General features: G+C 43.1%; 1 protein-coding gene across 5 annotated transcripts in view; it reads right to left on the bottom strand.

Annotated features, from left to right (window-relative positions):
- LOC105080118 (signal transducer and activator of transcription 5B) overlaps window positions 1–22,251 on the bottom strand; it is a 57,522-nt gene that overhangs the window by 9,275 nt on the left and 25,996 nt on the right. For 4 of the 5 annotated variants that reach the window (XM_074343392.1, XM_074343394.1, XM_074343393.1 and 1 more), the window contains exons 2-13: window positions 14,378–14,515; window positions 11,554–11,710; window positions 10,245–10,334; window positions 9,139–9,313; window positions 5,828–5,958; window positions 5,445–5,596; window positions 4,834–4,989; window positions 4,234–4,413; window positions 3,784–3,871; window positions 3,583–3,705; window positions 2,861–2,953; window positions 326–532 (exon numbers count right to left, since the gene is read on the bottom strand). In XM_074343392.1, the coding sequence (XP_074199493.1) occupies window positions 326–532; window positions 2,861–2,953; window positions 3,583–3,705; window positions 3,784–3,871; window positions 4,234–4,413; window positions 4,834–4,989; window positions 5,445–5,596; window positions 5,828–5,958; window positions 9,139–9,313; window positions 10,245–10,334; window positions 11,554–11,710; window positions 14,378–14,505 (1,680 nt within the window). In that variant the 5' untranslated portion in view covers window positions 14,506–14,515. Of the gene's footprint in view, window positions 1–325; window positions 533–2,860; window positions 2,954–3,582; window positions 3,706–3,783; window positions 3,872–4,233; window positions 4,414–4,833; window positions 4,990–5,444; window positions 5,597–5,827; window positions 5,959–9,138; window positions 9,314–10,244; window positions 10,335–11,553; window positions 11,711–14,377; window positions 14,516–22,251 lie in introns of those variants that run through there. The other variant, XM_045505858.2, reaches the window with a different exon arrangement.

Below are 22,251 nucleotides of genomic sequence, written 5' to 3'. Positions count from 1 at the left end.
GAATATCAGAGTCGAGGGGACAGAGCCATGGAGCTCTGATCACCACAAATGCTTTACTTCCCATGAGTTACGTTACTGTTTGTTTTGTTCTGTTTCCTTTACGAAGGAAGAAAATGCACTAGCTGCACGCGAAGCCCAATTCACTTACATATTCAAAGACCTTATTTTCTACATAAAAATGCGTGTGGTTGTCCATCTACCCAGAAGCTTCCTATCACCATGGGCACGCTGGATTAGAGACATGAGGGCTGGGGCCCGGGGGCCCCTGAGGGATCTGGTTTGGAGGGGCTGTTCTAACCGCAGCGAGCACGCGCCTGTCCCTCACCCTGTTGAACTGGGACCAGGACACGGACATGCCGTTGTAGTCCTCGAGGTGGCTGCTACTGCTGTTGAACAGCTTCTGCGCCAGGAACACGAGGTTCTCCTTGGTCAGGCCCCGGTTGCTCTGCACTTCGGCCTTGAATTTCATGTTGAGTGCCTCGCACAGCTGCGGCCACAGGACTTTGTCGGGCACCGCGAACGGCACCCTGCCCTAGAGGGGGGATAGAAGCCAGAACCTTAGGAGAAAACAGCTGCGTGATTTATTCCCTCAACCTGCAGAAGGAAAACACTGATGGCTGGATGGAGTTACAAACACTTGTCTGGCTGAGCCTGAGGATAAATTCAAGCTTTCTTTGGGTGCACAGTTCTGTGAAACTTGGAAGATTCTATTCTGCCGTCTTCACATACAATTTAGAAGGGAGACTAGTGCTATGTGCAGTGCTCCATAAATGAGCTGCTGAACGTACAGTCCCACCCCACGTTCTAATAGCCATGAAAACAAAACATGACCAAGGTCTGGCTCTGACCCTGTAAACTCCAATAGAGTAGAAACCTAAAAGACTGGTTCTCTGGGTAGAGGTAGAGAGAGAAAGAGAAAGAGAGAGAGAGAGAGAGTGTGTGTGTGTGTGTGAGATTTCATACGTGTGTGTACAAGTATCATCCTTGCCCTTGACCCCTTCTGCCCTTACAGCTCAAAGTGAAACACAGTATGAAAGTGAAAACTGTGAGTTGACCAGTTAATGAGAAGCAGGTTAGAATATGAATTTATCATAAACTGTTTTTCATCCCACTCAGCCAGAGTACTTCATATTAAATATTACAAAAAAATTTTTTTTGTGGGGAGAGTATAGCTCAGTGGTAGATCAGATGCTTAGCATGCATAAAGCCTGGGTTTGATTCTCAGTACCTCTGTTAAATAAAAACTACTAATAATAAATAAACCTAACTACCCCCTCTGCCCCCCATTTTTTTTTTTTTTGAATAGGGAATTCCTTCAAATGATATAAAATTTGAAAAGCACAGAAGGGTATACAGTGAAGTCGCTTCCCTATCCCTGTCCACCAGCAATCCAGTTCCTCGCCCTGAAGCATGGCCTCCCCTGTTGTGTAGACCGCCAGAGATCTTCTATGCATGCCAGCAAGTATGTATAATTTCTCCTTTTTGAAAATATAAAATCCACATGTTCTGCACCTCCCTTTGTTTCACTTAATACTTTATCTGAGAAGCCTCACATCAGCACCTAAAGAAATTCTTCCATCTTGTTTTGTGGCTGCTAAATATCCTGCAGTATATGGAGGTACAATAATATATTTAACCAGACTCCCAGAGATTTATGTACCAGCCTCCAGTCTTTGGTTACTACAAACAATGCTGCAATGTATTTATGTCATTTGACACCTATGCAAATACTTCTGCAGAATAAATTCCCACAAGTATGTGTTTATTTGAAAATAGCATAAAATGTACACTAATCATTTACATAAGTGAAAATGTTAAAAATGCTTATTTATTTAGATACTTTAGCAAATGGCATGTCACAAGAGATGCCAAAGTTACACGGGGAGTGAGATCTGTGGACACGCAGGGAGGGAAATGAGAGCAGACGTGGCAATTCTATCCACAAGGTTTATCAGGACAGAGGCAGATTTTTTTAAAAGGGGTCTCAAATTCAGGGTTTGTGGCATAAGCATGATAGATTTCTGCTAAAAATCACACTTCTGCTGCAAAGATACTGTTCTCTAAAAAGGGCTGTTGAGAATGGTAATTTGGACCCTTCCCATTAGAGAAGAACATACTTTTAGGTTCCAAATAACAAGCATAACCTTTTATCATGCTTCTGTGGACTAGCCTCTACTGGAAATAAGCAACATGTGGAACTCTGCCTACTGAAATGTTCTGAAAACGATCAAGCAGCACACTAGTGGTATTCAGGTAGCATTCGGGTACATAAATCCACAGAATCATATTTGTTTCTTTAGACAAAACATCTCATTCTTCATGAGCCCTGGGGTGAATTGCAGAATCCAAAGTTTGGAAGAGACATTAAATGTCACCCTCATTCATCAAAGGGAAGGTGACAGGAAGCAACTTCTAAGCTAAAGTAACCTCCTCAGAGGTATAACCTCTAGAAGAAACCTGAGCCCTAAATCCCATTCATGGTTTCACCCGAGATTTAAGATAATATTCACGGAGTATTGACTATGTGACAAGCACTTTGTATGTTACATAAATTAATCTTCCAAACAACACTCTGGGGCGTTATTCTCCCTGTGCTGCAGACACTTATGGGAAACTTAGCTCAGAGAGGTCAAGTGAATTTCCTGTGGTCACAGAGTGAGGAAATGGCGGAGCCTGAATTGAAACCTTGGCCAAACATCAAGCCCCTGCTCGTTCTACTTTCCACATACTCTGCACTCTGCCTCCCACTAAGGAGAACAACAGCGTTCTTTCTATGCTTTGAGGGAGGATAGAGATGGAAAGAGATTCATGACACCAGCATCAAGATCCTGAGACCCGCAGCCTTAAGCAATCCACTCACAGGCTCTGCAAAAGCATTGTCCCAGAGGACGGTGGCCGTCGCGTTGTTGTCCTGGCTGCCGTGAACAATCACCACCACTGGGAGGGACAGGGTCTAGAAAAGACATAGGAGCAGGGCTGAGCACCCATGGCGCTTGGCCCTTCTCTTCTTGTTTTTCTATCACAACATGTTCTTCTCTCTTCAAGTTTCCAAAACCATCACCCTCGAATACAGAATAGGAACGGCTCCAGGAATAACAAGACTTCTCATACTGGCACGGTCTTTGACATTTCAGATATTTTGAAACAGAGACTTCTGTGTGACATTTAGAGATTTAGATATTTCTTAGCTATTTCTGAAGGATGGAGTAAGTTTCTCAAAGTTACATGGGGAACAAGAGAGAAAATGGGAAGAGTAAAGAGACATTTTTGGGGAAAAAACAGCAAGTAACAAATGTCTGAAACTTACTACAACTGTTACTCAAATCCATCCTGAGTGATATTTCTCTTGGTTCATTTCTACCTATATCTCCAACTATTTCATTTCATTATTATTTTCAAGTCTTATGAGAATCTAAGACACAGAGTCCTCTCCACGGAAATCTTTAGTAAAAGGTGAAGGATTTATACGATTTGAAAACAAATGTAAGGATCCCATCTCTTCACTTCTGTTCACCAATCATCCAAAGAAGATACTATGTGATCAAAACAATTCATCTTTTGGGATATAAGGTACACACTTACCTTGACTTGAAAAACCAGCTCATTTCCACCAACACTGAACTGTGATTCAAATAGGATTGTAAATTTTTCTTCTGTCACTGACTCTGCTCCACGACGGTCAGACCTTTTAATCCGTTTCAGGGACTGCAATGGAGAAAATCAAGAGGATAAAGCCCTCGAACAACTAGGGGAGATTCGTCCTTCCTCTTCTCCCACGCTCACCATGTTCCTGAAGTGGGCGCTGAGGGTGCCTGTGGCCTGGTGGTACTCCATCACACAGCAGTTGTTCAAGATCTCTCCGCTGTAATCACTGCAAATCAGAGAGATTGGACACTAAATCCATATGGGGCCTCAGCAAACGTGAGGTAAAAGATATATTTGGGGTAGGAGGAAATAAACAAGGTGGTTAAAAACTTATGTCATTTAGAGGAAATGTAAGCCACATAAAACATACAAGAAGATTTTTAGATACACATCTACTAACTGAAACAAAATCATAATTTCTGCACAGAAGAACCCCCCTGATTCTTTCCCTGAGAGCTGAAGAGGCCAGAGGGCTAATGGGTTTCTACACAGGAACAGCCAGGTCTAGAAACTTCTTAGGAGATGGGATCGCCTCCCTCCCATTTCGAGGACAACAGGGGACGGGCAGGCGGAGGGAGGGCGACGTACTTGCGGGTGTTCTCGTTCTTGAGCAGAGACTTGGCCTGCTGCTCACTGATGATGGTGGCCTTCACCTGGGGGGGGTTCATGTGCACGTTCAGCTTCCCGCCCACCAGCAGGCGCACGGTGGCTGCAAACTTGGTCTGGGTCTTCAGGACCTGAGGGGGCTGCTTCTCGATGATGAATGTGCTGCAGGCACACAAATGACCGGGTGCAGCCTCAGGGGACAGAGCTCTGGTCCCTCCCTCCCTACAGGGAGGCTGCCTCGCAGGGGGCTCAGCAGGAGAAGGAAGGGCACGTGGCACATGGCACAGCCCCCGATCCCTGGGAGGCCACTGCGAGTCGGGGAAGGTGGTGGGAGGGGAGGCAGCGAAATGAACTCAGCAGCTGAAACGGGCTGCAGGGGACAAGGGCAGCCCATGCAGTGTCCACGAGAGACACCGGGCAAGGTCAACATCCAGAGGCCATAGCAACAGGGGATGGAGGGGGATGGGATGAGAGTGCGAGGCAGAGAGACAGGATTCAAGTGGGAGCTCCCTGTCCACAAAGACCCTGCTGCCCCACCCAGGCCAACTGGGGCGCTGGGCGTGGCCAAGAGGCAGCCATCACCTGGTCACCAGGGCTGAGATGATGTCCGTGATGGTGGCGTTGACCTCAGCCAGCATCTCCTCCACTGGGCCGGGGATGGGCAGCTGCTGGCACAGGTGCTCAGCTCTGCGAATCTGCTGCCGGTTCTGCCAGATGATCTCCGCCAACTTCTCACACCTGCACGGGTGCCCCGAGGCCACCGGGAAGGACAATGGCTTCACTCCCACATCCCCCAGGCCAGAGGCGGGAAGGTTCCCAGGCTGGGGAGGAGGCCCAGACCCAGCTCCACCCCCAGGAAGCCTTGGCACCTTAGCCACCTCTCCTGTCCACCGGGCAGAGCAGAGCTGCCCCGCCTTCCAGAAGCACACAGGAGGAATGACCCTGACTTGGGTCCAATCAGCCTGAGCGCCACACTGCACATCAGGCCCTGCCCCACTCCCCGGTCCAGTGACTCCCCTCATGGGGACGTAGCCCAGGATCAGGGCACCAAAGTCCTTATCAGGACCCAGAAGCACCAGTGAAGTAAGACCTGCGCCAGGACAGAGGGAGCCGGCTGCACGTGTAAAGGCGGGAAGCAGAATAGCAGCTGTGGCACCACTCTGGGCCCTGCCCGCCTCCCCCACACCCATTACCAGGACTGTAGCACGTCCAGGCTGCCCTCGGGGGGCCCTCCGTTCCCGGCCAGCTGCTGCCGCCGCTTCCACTGGATCAGTTCGTCATCCAGAATGATGGTCTGCTGCTTCCGCAGCAGCTGCAGGGTCTTCTGGTGCTTCTCGGCCAGCTCCTGCAGGGCGGTGGGGACAGCAGGCCCTCCTGGGCTCCCAGAGAACAACCCTGCAGGCCCCCTCAGCAGGTGGGGCCCCTCCCCTCTCCCCCACGGCTCTGCCTCGCAGGCGTCTACAGGAGAGGACCTGGCCTCCTGTTCTCCTCCTGGCTCTCTCCCTCTCTGGGGTCACCAGGACAGCTTGGGATGTCACCTTTCTACCTGGGAGGAGAGGGACACAGAGCCACTCACCACGCGGTACTGCTGCAGCGTCTGGGCCTCGCGCTGCAGCCAGGCCTCCAGGGTCACCTGCTTCTGCTGGAGGGCCGTCTCCCGGCTCAGACGCTCCTGCGGGTTCAGCTGGGCCAGCTGGGCAAACTGAGCTAGAGGAGGGACAGACACCGCAACCATGATCTCCCACAGTCCAGCAGGAAGCCGGGCAAGACCCTCCAGGGACACATCTGACCAACGGCGAGTCGGGTTCTACAGCCAAGGGTGCCCAGAGGTGAGTGGGCACCGTTGCCTGGCCCCCCCAACTCTGAGCTCCTCTCCAGGAAATGGGGGGACGGAGGCCTGGGGTACAGCTGGCGAGGATCCTGCCCATGGCATCCCTTTCCCCACAGCCGTCCCACCCCACCCAGGGTCCAGCTTGGAGCCACACTGCCTGGTCCCAAGTGCGCCCTCGCCGTTCACCAGGGGGGAGAACTCGGGCAAAGCCCCTCCCTCTCCTATGCCTCAGTTTCCCCGTGGGTGAAACGGGAGAATCCCAGCGTCTGCCTCTGTGCCCGCCGTGAGGTTAAACAAGGGATGACACAGAAAACACTCCAGAAGCTGCCTGGCACGGGTACGCCCCAGGTGAGAGGCAGTCCTTATGCTTAATGGTTACAGGACGGGACTGAAGGGTGGCGGAGACCAGCAGCTTCGGCCCCAACCTCACACGGCAGAGCCTCGTCAGGAAGGCCCCGCTCCGCTGGCTTTGCCCCGACTCCCGGGCGCAGCAGCCTCTCCTCGGGAAGGAGGGGTCTGTCCTGGTGCTGAAGGTGCCTAACATGCCTGTCCAGGTTGGGCCACTGTGAGCTCAGCTGACCAACCGGGGGAAACAGAGGTGGGGAGAGGGACCAAGGCCCACTGGGGACACAAAAGCAGCAAAATGCTCTCAGGAGAGGAGGTAGCTTCTCTCCACACCAGCTGTTGGGAATCTCATCAATGGCAGGAATAAGGCAATGAGGCCTCGCTGACTCCCTTTTCAAAAAATCTGTTATGAAATACTTAAGACACAGGGAAGTAGAAAGGATGATACCAGGAACACCTGTGTGTCAATAATCCAGCTTAAGAAATCAAATATCCCCACAGTCCAAGCACCTGTACACCCTCCCCTGCTTGCAGACCCACCCCTCCCTCCAAAGGTAAGCACTATCCTGGATGCTGGGATTCCTACCCCGGCCACTAGCCTTTCTGAACATCCCAGTGTTCTCCCTGGGGCTGAGTCAAGAAGCGTGAGCGTCAGCACGTCTTGGTCAAGTTCCTGGCAGGCCTCTGAGGGCCATGTCACACTGACCTTGGCCCTGCCCCCGTGGACGCACACTCTGGGACAGACTAAAGCAGCTCTGGACAGCCAGGAAAGCCCAGAACTGAAGAGAACTGAGAAACACGGTTCCATAAAGACTGCAGGGGACTGAGCAGGAAGAGTACTGTCCAGGCAAGGAACGCAGCAGAATAACCTGGACGGCCACCTCAGAATCCTGCCACCCGCAGGGAGGAGGTGGTGATCCCGACACCCGGGCCCGACCTCCCTGTGCAAGCGAACCACTTAGGTCTCTCCTGGCAATCTGCACAAGTTCTGGGAGGGACGCCAGAAAACGTGAACCAATTGTCTGCTCCACTGGAGGGAGCTGAGACTTCCCTTGCGCAAACAGATCAATAGTCTGCGTTTCTGATGGGTGCACTTGATAAATGAGACTGAGCTGACACTGCACGTTGGATACAAACCCAGCCAGAATCCAAACCCAAACGCACAAATAGGAAACAGAAGACCCAAGGACAGGATCATCAGTACTGTCAACCAGTCACAGGCCTTGGGTAGAAATAACAACTGAAACCTCCTGTTCCCTAATCTAGGAAGAGGACCGTCCATTCTTCGGGTTTATCTGGGATGGATTCAGATGGGAGAAAGATGTGCTAGAATCATTCCCCCAATTTACTCAACACCTGCTATGACTCAGGCAACGTGCTAGTCTGAGAGTACAGAAATAAGAGACACAGTTCCTTCTCAAAGAATTTATATTCTAGGGGGAAAGACAAGAGTTAATTAATAATATCAATGTAGTTCTAAAATCAAGCCCACATGCACGGTACTAGAGGAGCACATGGTATGTGTAGGCTTGTGTATTTGTGTGGCTGGTTAAGCAAAGGCTTCTCTGAGGTTTTGAGCTGGGCTTGCAAGCTGGGAGCAGAGACTACAGATATATCTGGCTCCTCTACTGTGCTTCAATATATTTCACTTTGCAAATATTGCTTTTTTTTTTTTTTTTTTTTTTTACAGATTGAAGGCTTGCAGCAACCCTGTGTCAAGCAAGTCTCTCAGTCCCTTTTTCCCAGCACCTCTTTTCTCTTTTTCATATATTGATAATTCTCACAATATTTCAACCTTTTCCATTATTATTATATTTATTGTAGTGACTTGTGATCAGTGATGTTCAATGTTACTACTACAACTTGCTGGCAGCTCAGATGATGGCTAGCTCATTTTTTAGCAATAAAGTATTGTTTAATTAAGACAAGTACATGGTTTTTTTTAAGACATAACGCTATTGCATACTTAACAGACTACAGTGTAGTGTAAACATAACTTTTATATGTACTGAGAAACCCCGAAATTCATGACTAGCTTTACTGAAATATTCGCTTTACTGTGGTGGACTAGAACTGAACCTGTAGTGTCTCCTAGGCAGGCCTGTATTAAAGTTACACTGCCAGACTCTGTAAGGTCAACAGGGGGCACTGGTGGGGCTCAATATCCTTAAGACTGATTCTGAAGTTCTCTGTACCAAGTACCTGTAGGATTTATACCACGAAGGAAAACCTTTGTAATGGCTGAGATATCCTACGTGCTCTGCCCCAGGACAGTCTCTCTGCACAGAACAACATAAAAAGCTGTGAAACACAGCCCCCTGGCCCTTACACTGTCCCTGCTTAGAAAATTTAATATTTCAATTAAGCAGTATTTATAAAATGCCTGCCATATACAAAGTGCTGTCTGATACTGTCTGCTTAGTCTGTGCGCTCCTTCCTGCAAGAGGAAATGCTTTCCACCAGACCAGCAGCTCCCCGGGTATGGGAAGCCCAGGTGGGACACCATGCTCTCCAAGGACAAGCACCTGTCTTCTTCCCTTCCAAAGCCTCAACCTCCCAGCACTGTCTTCAATGCAAATGATTCTCTGCTACTCCAGAGAGAGGTAAATGCCTCTTGAGTGGAGGAGTGGTTCTCTTCCTATCCAACCAGCTTCTTTCTTGTCCTCCCTCTCGTCCTCCAGACATGCACTGCCCTCCTACGCCGGCCTTACCCTGGATCCTCAGGCTCTCTTGATATTGGATGATGAAGTACTCTTGAGTCTGCTGCAGCTTCTTCAACTCATTCTCTGTGTCCTGCGTGACCAGTCGCAGCTCCTCAAATGTCTGGTTGATCTGAAGGTGTTTCTGGGACATGGTATCAGCGAGACTTCCAGCCGGAGAAGTACCCTGGAGACAGATCAGGCAGCGGTGAGCTGGTGGCGAGGATGGGAGAAAGCATTGGGCCTTAGTCCCAAGGGAGAGCTGATGCTCGCACCTGTAACTGGGTTGAGATGCCACAAGCTAAACTTTGAGGCAGAGAATTGAAAATGTTATTTGTGAGGGTTGCGGTATTATGAGAAAAGAGGAGCAACAGGTGACTCAGCAGACGGTGGCACCTTCATAAAACATTGTAGCAACTTCTATCACAGTTCTGGCTTCCACCAGAGTATCCCACTCCGGGTCCACCTGAATTCTCTCTGGAGAGACTAGAACCCAACACATCCTAGGAGTTACCTGGGTTTTCCTACTAACGATGATGACCCCTCATTTTAGTCGTTCACTGATCGGAGACCACGTCTGTGCCGGGTGCTGAGGACACAGTGGGGGACAAGACTGTGTGAACGCACATCATCTGTGTCCTCCCTCAAGACCTTGTGACAGAGGGGAGAGGATGAACCTCTCACAGGCAGTGTCCCCAAATGAAGACCCCACTGGAGACTCCAAATGCAGTTACAGGGGAGGCTTCAACAAGGACTTTGTGGATCCAGACACTGAACTGGCCCGGTCTGATCCTTTCCTTCAATATCTGGTTGAGAGGGAGGGTGAGCAGAAGTTGTTCCTAAGTAGCCTCACCTGAACAGAAGCATGTCTCTCCTCAGACATTGGGGTTAAATTATTTTGCACTAGTTCACACGGTTTTGTGGCTGTGATCCCAGCAAGTTACCAATCAGTTAACATCAGAGACTAATCTCTATTTCCTCTGTGCCCTTTAGGACAATGCTCTGTTTATAGTGACACCAATATTGTACACTGAGTCATCCTGGCAAAGCTGGGTCCAGAAAGAGCTGGTCAAGAAAGGACTTCCCAGTTCCTCTCCCCATACTGATGGGACACTCACATTGTTGGCTTCTCGGACCAGCCTCTGTTCATTGTACAGGATGTGGCGGATGCAGCGGACAAGCTCCATGGGGCAGCGGTCATAGGTGTTCTGAAAGAATCCAACAGCAGACATTACTCTGTTCCATTCCATGCTATGGGATTGAACCTTACCTCAGAGCAGGGGCCAGATCTTATGACGGAGGAGACTCCTGGAGACACAATGCTGTAATCATGAGAAAAGCTGCTCCTCCAATGCCACATTGTGGGAAACCCAACTGCAGCAAGAAGGTAAAATTATTTTATTTCTTGCCTCTTAATTTGCCTAAAGTAAGGATGCCATGCTTGGAAACAGGATAAATTTCAAAAAGGCTATATTAGAGGAGAAACTGGACACTACCTTGACTGGGCAATCAAAAAACTACTAGCACCAATGAGGGTAAGATGGACATTGCACGTCTCTGGATGTGAAACCTTGAGACGGACACATTACTTATTGAGAATTCTGATCAGCAACTTGTAACCTGAATCTAATCATGAGGAAGCGTCATAAAACCCCAAATAAGGTTCATTTTATCTTTAAAAAACAGAGGAGCTGAACTATTTTAAAATGTCAATGTAATGAAATGAAGGAAAGTTGACAAATAATTCTGTATTAAAGGAGACTAACGAGACATAATAACTAGATGCATAATAACTAGATAACTTGACCTGGATCCTGGACTGGAGGGGAAAATGCCCTAAAGGGCATTGTCAGTTGACAAAATGGAAATATAGATATAAGATTACCTAAAAGTGTTGTATTGATGTTCAATTTCCTGAGGTTGATAACTGTACTATAACACATAAGAGAAGATTCCCATCCTTAGAAAATACAAACTGAAGTGCGTAGGGGCAAAGGGACATGATGTATGCAATTTACTCTCAAGTGATGAAAAAGTGTGTGTGTAGAATGTGATGAAGCAACTGTTAACAACAGGTGACTTGGAGCATATATAGGGGTTGTTTTGAATCAATCTTGCAACTGTCTATAAATCTGAAATTACTTGCAAAGAAAAAGTTTTAAAAAGGCAGCTACAACCACAAAACCAAATAATTAAGAACTTTATACATGTCACATGTGACTCAACGACGCTGGGTTGAAAAAGGGAAAGAAAATCTCTACTGGCAGAACTAAATGAAGGAAACGACCCTGTAGGAAAGTGAATGAAGCGTGGCCCTGAACCCATGCCCACCTGGGGCTGCATGGCCGGGAGCCCTCACCCACCTGGAGCTGCGTGGCCGGCAGCCCTCACCCACCTGGGGCTGCGTGGCCGGGAGCCCACACCCACCTGGAGCTGCGTGGCGTAGTGCCCCAGCTTGATCTTCAGTAAGAACCCATCTTCCCCCACTTGGTGCTCCGCCTTCTTCTGCAGCTCCTGCACCAGGCCCTCCAGGAGCTGGGTGGCCTTAATGTTCTCCTGTGGATTATCAAGATCTATTGAGTCCCTAGGGGAAAAAAATTACATACATATGTATACATACACACACACGAACCTGTATAAATGCAGCCTCAATGCATCACACTTTTTCTTTGGCTAAAGTGATTTCTTTATAATGCTCACTGCAAATTTTCAGAAACATTCTGATTTAAATTGACTAGATACCTACATTAACCTATTCCTAATGCACTAATTACCTTAGTGGAATGGACAGTATATTTTCTTTTCCTCTTTCTTTGCAATGTACTGGCCTTTCTCCTTTCTCCGACTGACTTGCTCTGGTGCTTATACTATCTGCTTCTAGGAATGAAGGGAAAAGGAAAGTGCTTTGTGTACTCTGAAGGAAATAAGGACTCTGATAATTTCCTATTTATAGTTACCCCCTCAAGGGTGTAAGGGGGCACAGGGTCAAGAATGTGCTACATGTTTTTTCCAGCCTCAACTAGTTCTATGTGTTGCTAACTTCACACAGAATGTTTCTTAAGAAAAGACAGGTGAAACAACATTTATTGTTATTTCTAAGGAACCCTGGAAATGGGATATTAAGACAGAAGATGCCCACAAGTATTTAGACAAGTTAGACATTTACATCACTTGTTGTGGATTTGGGACATATAAGTAATGCTTACATGAACCAGAGAAATGAACCAATGAACCAGAGAAGCCACTCTATGAACTTCGTATTAATTAAAAGCCATTTAACTGGTGTCAGGGGTTGGATGGTCTCCCTCCCTTCCTTGCCCCACTCTTCCCTCCACTCCCTAACTCTCTCTTGCTTTTTAAAAACAACTTAGGCAACAATTGCTATTGGGCAGTACTAAATTACTTAACTCAGCTCACTGAAGAAACCAAACAGCTGTCAGATTGAAATAAGATTCATCACTGCTGGTGGGTCTGGAGCCAAACAAGAGATCTGGTAGTAGCTAAGAAGCTCATCATCTCTAAAATACCCATGAAGTCAGTAAGCAACTAATTTCAAACAGGCACAAACAGGTATACCAAACCATTGATAATTCATATCATCAAATAATATGCTCAAATCTGCACTTTGGAGAAGGCAGTATAGAAAACCAAGCTTTAAATATCCATGTGCTATGTACTAAATAAAATATGTCTAAATAAAAGCCTGGAAAGAATGAAGGCAGCCCTGCACCTCAGTTTTGACTGGCAATAATGTTCCTGGTTGGAAAAACCCACTCTTAAGAAGAGCCAGTCTCTGAGCAAAACTCATGGAAACCAAGCACTACTGGTTCTTGTACTTGAAAATTTAATTCTCTACTAAAACAGACAAACAAAAAAATCTTCCAAGCTTAAACACGAAGAACTGAAGATATTTTAATTAAAATATTTATATTCTTAAGAAAACCAAAACTAAATAAAATTCAGGTTTTCCTTATTATCAAGTCTTTCAACATTCGTTCAGTAAGAAGACTGCATGGGAAATCTACTACATGAAATTTTGGATCAACAGAAACTTCCTACTAATGTTTTTCTGAACTTTCCAAATCTGTGAAATACAAAAGAAAATGAAAAGGAAATGGAAAAGCACTAAATAAGGTACAGCTGACATGCTCAAATCTAGCTCCTTTTTTTTCTCACTTAATTACATGAGGCTGAGTTTTTTTAATTGCCTAGAAAATTGCCTTCCTTTGGTGCTCTCCAGTGTTTGAACAGAAATCTGCTACTAACGATCACAATTATCCCAAGGCAACATTACTGACAGGCATACAGCTCTCCTCAAACAGTGGCATAAAGGTTTCTCCAGGGCTTTGTCAAAGAGGACCCCCACTTTCCTGGCCACGATGTGGAGGCCTGAAGTATCTGACGAATATGTCAGATCAGCTGGAGACTGGTAACCAACCAACTGGTGCCTAGGCCCTGGTATGCAAGAATGTTGTTGATTAAAAAGCCCTGTTGTCAATCTACTGCACTGTACTGAATCTAAAAGAATTTAAAACAATTTTCCCCTTGGGTATATAAACAGTAATTTGGGAAACAAGAAAAATAAACATGCTTGTTAAATCTACCACCAAGACATAATTATTGTTAACATTTAGGTGTGCTTTTTTTTTTTTTTTTTGAGGTGGGGGAATTAGGTTTATTTATTTTTTAATGGCAGTTCTGGGGATGGAACCCAGGACTTTGTTCATGCTAAACACGTACTCTACCACTAAGCTATCCCCTCCCCTACCTTGTACTGTCCTTTAGTCTTTGTGTATATATATTACATATACATACGAAAGCACCAAAGTGTCTGTTGTTTAGTCTGTTAACGATACACTTTATTACATTTTATGCATACCCATACCTTACCTGCATCATCAAGCACTAAATTCTTTGTGGACAAGAGCCTCAATGTTTTCATATGAACTCTACTACCTACAACACTGCTTGGCACTCAGAACATATCTGTTAACTGTTCTTTATTAGCAGCAATACTCTAATGCTTTCAGCCAGAATTTACTATTAAAGGAAGCAAATCTAATTTTCAAAAACCTCAACAGTTATTCCACCCTCCTAAAATTTAAGATGGGGTTCAATATCTTTTCATGGGTCAGATAATTTTCTTTCTTAAGTGTACAACTTATAGAGTCTTCATTATGTCATCTTTCCAATCAAACTCCAATATACTTGTGCTTCACAAAATATGATGGAAAAAACTTTGTTCACTTACCAAGCTTGGCTTTCAATCCACTGAGATAAATAATGCCGCACTTCGATGGGGAAATGCTGACCATACAAAGCTTGCATTTGATGAAGGGCATCTCCTTGGAGCTGCTGGGCTTGTATCCACACAGCCATGGTTTATAATCTGTTAAATAAACAATCAGTGGTTTGGGTGTTTTTTTTCCCCCTTCCCCTTTTAAATTCACCAGAGTAAATATTCAGTACTAAAGGCCAGAGATAAAGGCATTTAAGCCCTTTCAGTAGACGAAAGATCAGTACTCCTGAATTGAATTTTAGCCTTAAAATGTTTTCAAAACGTAGCCATTCAATGTGGCCACTGAAATGGCGATGTAACTGGGTATATAACTGGGTCTATGAAGTTCTGGCTGTAAAATACATTGAAGTCCCACAAGCAAAAGTACGAACCCAGGATTCAGGGAAGAACTGCCTATAGCTTTGATACAGACATATTCTTTCTTTTCTTTTGTTCCAACATGAAGCAACAGTAAGCAGCATTTCAGCAGTAATGACAAAGAAGCAGCACAGGAATTAAAAAAAAAATCACTTGTTTTAGATTTGGTATTCTGACTTTTAAGAAATGCAATAAATACATTGCCATTCTGAAAAAGACCTAGTAAAAGAAAAGTGAAAATATCTAAAGCATGGATTGAACCCTATGTATTATCACTGTTTACCTAAGCAGTAATGATCTGCACATAAAGGGCACAGATTTATCTGGAAAAATAACCCCAAGGTTCACCTTCTGAGTTACCAATAAGGAACTTATGAAGCAATGTTCTGTTAAAATTATAGCATTTAAAAATCTTTCAGACATAAAAACAATACACTGCAGCTAAGACTTAGAAAGAAGAACCATTATATTCCAATAGTGGGTAGTTTTTTAAAAACACACCCTTGATTTCAGAAAAACAATTTTATACAACTACCGTAATGCTTTCTCAGGCTCACCAGAGAGTTTTTAATTCATTTGGCTAAAACTCTCCGGGATTAGCCACATTGGGACATCAACATTACTTTCATGTACACTAAAACTGAATCGTGCTCTAACACTGTGATCCATAATGTGGAATTTGGTATAAGACAGGGCTATCTTGAATCCTGTCCAAAACGATTTGGCTACTGATTTGCACAAGTCTCCCAAGAACTGTGTCATAGTTAAGGTCCGGGTGAATCACACCTTGATTTTGTTGAATACCAGAGACCACACAAGTGTATTAGGAAACAAAAATCCCTTCTCTGAGTCGTAGTTGTCCGATCGCATAACACAGAGCTATTTATGGGACAAGTTAGTTAGCCAACAATGACGTGCAGAGTGGGTGCCAGTTACCTATTTTAGATTTGTGCTATGCTATAGAACACTTGAGCAGTGTACAATTTTATTTAGGGCTTTTGAGCATTAAGGCTGGGATCACTGTAAGATCACCCAAGACATCAAATTTCATTGTCTGAGAGTTTACCAGGAGAAAGACTTAGATAAAAGAGCTCTCCCCAGAAGTAATCCCACAACACAATCAAACATCTGGAAGACATTTAATTGTATAATATAATTTTTAATCAGATGATTCATATCCCAAGAGCCAGAAAATTGGAACAGATACCAAAGCATGTTTTTTAGACAAAAGGTAAAGGGACGTATTGGGAATGGATGAACATGCTTAGGCGTTTAATACAGGCAAGAATGATAAAGGAATGAAGAAAAGAATTCAGGTATTAATCTCTTTTAGTGGTAAGGAACTGGAAAGAAGAAGGACCTTGCCATAGCTCTCTTAATGAACACGTGAGTGGTACCAATAGATACAAAAATCATCTTGCATCCTGCGTTCATTAACTGAACTGACCCAAGAGGCAAAAGAAGGAAAATTGTGGGAAAACGTTTATCTCCTCAGAGACTCCTCAGTCTATCCAAATAAAATAGTATTCCTTTCACTCTCTATCCTCTCAGTCTGCTTTATTTTTCTTGGTATCATTTATCACTTCCTGACATTTATCATATATTTGTTAACTGACTTCCCACCGGGGTGAAACCACCACAAACACGATGACTTTGTTTTGTTTGTTGCTCTTTCTCTTGGGCCTAGAACTGTGCCTGGCACATAAGCATTCAGTAAATTTACTGTTGTTGAAGAAATAAATGTATATACACAATTTGGTCAAATCTATCAGGTCTCTTCAAAATCTTATGGAACAAGGTATCAGATGAAATACCAAGTCAGGAAAATGAAACAGGTTTTAGGACTTGGATGTCTGTATTAAAAATGGCCTATCTGTTCCTTAGTAACATATGGCCCAATTTGTAATTTTCCCTTTAAGTTTTTGTTCATTTGTTTCTGTCTGTCTTCCCCACTGAACTCCAAGACTAGTTAAGTGAGGGAGCACGTCTGTTCACCACTTGTCCCTAGTGCCTACAATGGTGGCTTGCCATGTGAGTAGTCAATAAACATTTGCTATGTGAATAAATACATATCAAATATTTGGTAAGTATCTCATATGTCCTGCTGGCTGAGCATATTCCAGTAATCTATTATCGTTTTAAGAAAGAAATACTATGGTGATATGCCACATAGGGGTACAACATAAATATCACACTATTTTGTCAAGTTTTATATTAGTTCCTAGTTTTTATCAGAGTGGAATGCTGAACTCTCAGAATTTTTCAGAATATTTTTATGGTTCTAAATATGAACATGTAATAATAGTTATTTTCTAAAATGCCATTTGAAAGATAATAGCTGGTAAATAAGGTGGTAACCACCTTATTTTGATAAATACAATCTACTTTCACTACAAATAAATGCTTTGATAGAGCTGGCAAGTAGATTTTGCTTACCGCCAGTCAAAAATGTAAAATAAGAGGGGAGGGTATAGCTCAAGTGATAGAGAGCATACTTAACATGCATGAGGTCCTGGGTTCAATCCCCAGTACCTCCTCCAAAAATAAACAAATAAATAAATAAATAAGCCTAATCTCCCTCCCCCCTGCAAAAATGTAAAACAAAAGTACACTAAATAGTACAGAGTCATTTTTATTTTATTTTTTAACTAAGAGTTACACACACATGGAATATGAGATGATTTAGAGATTATCATGTAACGATTTAAAATATGCAGTTTAGAAAAAAGCTACTTCCTCCCCTCAACTGTATCAATAAAACTTAGAATCCTTCTAAGTAGTACTTTTCTTCATACATGTCAAAACTTCACACAAGTCATACATTCATTATTAGCCTAAGCCTACACCTGGTATAAGCTGACACCTGTCCTTGCTCGCTAGCACTTACCCAGCCCACGAAGGCTACCCCACGTACGCAGTGAATGCACCTCTGTCCTCAGTACTCTCTCTTCTGCTTATTTACAGGCAACTCCATCTTCAATGCATGATGTTCTGACAAGGGAAGTGGTTTGTATCTTTGGTAAATCATCACAGGGGCTTCTCTAAAGACTGGGAAATGGATTCACAATCTTATTTTTAGCCAAAGATGAGAACTATTCGAGCTTTGCTTGGTTGCACTCTTACTGTTCATAAGCATTCCAAAAAAACCAAAACAACCTTGGATGCAGAATCTGGTACTTTCTGAAACCATAAGGTATCTACATTGACCTCATATATCTGGATCTATCATAGGAGTTCCAAATGAAGCAGACCCTCAGGCACTTGAGAAAAAGGGTTTCAAAGTCTAATAGCTCATAATGTTACAGGCTTATTAAAAACCATAGAAATGAATATCTCTTAGCACAATTAAGTGATATGAGTGGGTAGGATTTAGGGATAATTTTGTTCTAATAATTAGTACCTTTTAATTAGATGCTTTCCCTTTTAAAAGTAAAATATAAACCTTTGGGTTTTTTTTTTTTTTAACCCACTCTCTCTGAAGACTTCTAGAACACTGCTGTCAAGGTCATGCCATAGCTAAACTGTCAGGGAGGAGAAGTAGAGGACATGGCAAGAGAAGGTTCCCAAAGCATATCTGCCAACTGTGAGGATGAATTCTAGCCCAGGATGGGAGTGGGGGGTTTTAAATGTGTGCAGGGATTTGGTTTGCTGGATTCACGTGTATAATTTAAAGCATTTTATTCTTATTCTTCATCCCATCCCAGGGCCAAAGTCTCTAAAATGCACTTCAAGTTTTGGAGATAATGGCAAACTCAGCAAAAGAGAGTTCTTCAAAAGATTTAATCTCTTAAACCTCAATGTGCCTCAGTTTCCTTATTTGTAAAATGGGAATAAAAATAATTCTTAAGTCTCTCACGGGGTTGTTGTAAGAATGAGTTAATATGTGTAAAAGCTTAAAACAGTGTCTGGCTCATAGTAAGTGCTTAATATTATTCTAACTCTTACAAACTTAAACTTCCAAAGGTGGCTTCCTTTTCCCCACTTGCACTGTTAACTCACTTCAATAAGCAACCTTTCCAAAGTCAGTCCTCCACAAAGAGCTCTTGCTATCAAACTTTCTCCTTAACCCATGTCTTGCTGTATAAACTTTACCTTTCTTTTAAAAGATGGTATTCCTATTTCTTATTTAATTTCACTGGTACCAGGACTTCCACAGATGAGAACTGATGGAGAGTGGTGGTAAGGCCCTGGGAGAACTGTTCCCTCACTTCTGAAGGAGAGCATTAAGGATTGTGAAGGGCAGTGTAAGGAGAGCAAGGCTGCCATAAGAACACTAAACTCCAGGAAAGAACATCCACCTAGATGTGCTTTTCCGGCAGAGAAGCCTAGGCCAGCAGGGAGCCGTGCCTTTTCCTACTCCTTCCAAGGACATATCTTACTTCTAATAATTAAGTATGAATACTTTGATTCATCTAATCAATAAATTCCAGAAATAAGAATGAAAAATGAATTAAAATAACATTTATTAGTGTTTTTATCCACCATCCAGATTTATTATTTAATGTCATTCGCTATCATTTACTGAACACTTACACTATTTTATTTATAACGATGAGTGCTTTTACAAATCTACTCCCACAAAAACCCTAGGACATAGGCCCTATTATTATTCCCACTTTATAGATGAAGAAGTTGAGGCTCAGCAAATTAAATAGGATTGTAAAATGGTGTAACAACTTTGGAAACCATCTGGAGGTTCTTCAAAAGGTTAAACACAGAGTTACCATATGATCCAGCAGTTCCACACCCAGGTAGATGCCTAAAAGAACTGAAAGCATAAGTCCATAGAAACTTGTACATAAATGTTCATAGTAGCATTATTCATGATAGACAAAAAGTAGAAACAACCGAAACGTCCATCAACAGATGAATGGATAATATGGGTATGAATAGAAAAATAAAAGATAAAATGGAATATTATTCAGCCATAAAAAGGCATGAATACTGATACAACATGAATAAACCTTAAAAACATGATGCTAAGTGAAAGAAGCTGGATATTAAAGGCCACATATTGCAAATTCCATTTATATGAAATGCCCAGGGTAGGCAAACCCATAGAGACAAAGTATATCGGTGGTCACCAAGGGCTGTGGGGATGGGCAGTGACTTTTTTTTTTTTTTAATTGGCTGTGACTTTTAATGGGTATGAGTTTCTTTCGAGAGTGAAATATTTGCCGCAGGCCCCACACTGCTGAGAGTACCATGTGGGCTGGATCTGAGCATCTGGCCCTAGTCTGTACTCAACCATTGCACCATGCTGCCTTTGTCTTGAGGACTTGTGGTAGTAGTTTGTCATATTATTTTTTGTACTTTTCTGCAAGTTTCTTATATTTTATAACTTGAAACAAAATGAATAATAAACTCAATAGCAATAGTAGGCTCTGATTTGGGCAAAGGCTTGGGCTAGCTGGCAGATGAAACAGAAGATATATAAACATTGCTTCTGATCTGAAAATTATAAGGCAAGGAACCAGGATTCCAAACTGTTAACCATATCAACACCTTTTAATGACTAAAGGACTCTGGAAAGAGGAAGTTCCCTGGTAGTGCTGACTACTTTACTGCCAATACACGTATTCAGTGGCGGTGATTACCTAATGGTAGGAACTTGGAGGAACAGAAAATTAATAGCAGCAATAAAGGATTAAGACCTTGTTCATATTAAAATAGGCCTAACATCAAGTAAGAAGGGTAGAGTAAAACTATCCCATCTAGAAGTAGGTCAATACCAGAGCCATCTGCTCTAAAAAAAAAAAAACAAAAAACTAAACAAAAACTAAATACTACTTTATAAGTAATCAGGAAGGCAATTCTCTAACAAAATCAGATTATTAAACAGATGGGAAGAGAACAGAAAGAATAAAGGTACTTGGCTCACAAAGAAACAAACAAGGAAAAATTTGCCAGGCAACATAGGGATGATAATATTCTGGGAAGACAATCAGTCATAAATCTTTACATCACAGCCAAATCATTACATATTACTCTGGGAAGAGGGGGGAGGGAGGAAAGGGGAAGGAGGGAGAAGGGCCCCCTCGCACCACACTGGCTTGCAGCTTGAATGCATGTGTGTTACCATTATCTCTGTGTTGAAATCTATTAAGCAATTTGAACAACCCATTTGAGAAGAAGCTACATCAATAACATTTTCCAGACAATGAAAAATATTTACTACAGCCCACAATGACCTGCATTATGGAAAAGTAAAAATGATTTGAAATGAATGAAAAATGCCATGTAGCCCCATGTTAGCCTCAGAATTTCTCATGAAGGTTTATATCTGTACTCATTTTATACTGTTAATCAAGACCAACTCATCTTAGAATGCATCTCTTGAAAAGGTCGAATCTTTTAGCTCAGGAAATAGAAATTCCTAAGCTACTACAATATACCAAGTTTCTTTACCATTTAGATGAAAGATAATCCCTTCCTTACTGCTCTGAAGTTTTTTTTAACACCATTTATTAGTAAATCTACATATGTTCCCAATATTTTCCTCATTAAAGTTCACAGCCTCCCTCTTACCACTGAGAATTACAGTATTGAGTTTCCACTTAGCACAGTTTGCTTTGAAGAGCACCTTGCACTAGGTCAATTTCCAGGAACAACCATTACTTAGACAGTATGATATACAATAGTGAGAAACTAGAAATAGACTATATGTCCAAAATAGGAGACTGGTTAAACTGTAACAATATTTTTTTGTATTTTTTAAATTGAAGCATAGTTGATTTACCACGTTGTATTAGTTTCAGGTATACAGCAAAGTGACTCAGTTATACATATACATATATATTCTTTTTCAGATTCTTTTCCATTATAGGTTATTATAAGATATTGAATATAGTTCCCTGTGTGGTACAGTAGGTCCTTGTTGTTTATCTATTTTATATACAGTAGTGTGTATATGTTAATCCCAAACTCCTAATTTACATCCCCCTACTCCCTTTCCCCTTTGGAAACCACTGTTTATTTTCTATATCTGTGAGTCTATTTCCAGTTTGTAAATAAGTTCATTTGTATTACTATTTTTAGATTCCACATATAAGTGGTATCATATGTTATTTGTCTTTCTCTGACTTACTTCACTTAATATGATAATCTCTAAGTCCATCTATGTTGCTGCAAATGGCATTATTTCATTCTTTTTATGGCTGAGTAGTATTCCATTGTGTGTGTGTGTGTGTGTGTGTGTGTGTGTGTGTGTGTACACCACAACTTCTTTATCCATTCATCTGTTGATGGACATTTAGGCTGCTTCCATGTCTTGGTTATTGCAAACAGTGCTGCTTATGAAAATTGGGGTGTGTGTATTGTTTTGAATTAGAGTTTCCTCCAGATATATGGCCAGGAGTGGGTCTGCTGGAGCATATGGTAACTCTATTTTTAGTTGTTTAAGGAACCTCCATACTGTTCTCCACAGTGGTACACCAATTTACATTCCCACCACAGTGTAGGAAGGCAAA

This window comes from Camelus bactrianus, chromosome 16, assembly GCF_048773025.1.
Source record: "Camelus bactrianus isolate YW-2024 breed Bactrian camel chromosome 16, ASM4877302v1, whole genome shotgun sequence".
Classification (NCBI taxonomy): domain Eukaryota; kingdom Metazoa; phylum Chordata; class Mammalia; order Artiodactyla; family Camelidae; genus Camelus; species Camelus bactrianus.
The sequence above is the reverse complement of the archived record's forward strand: the minus strand, read 5'-3'. Positions and strand labels throughout refer to the sequence as shown.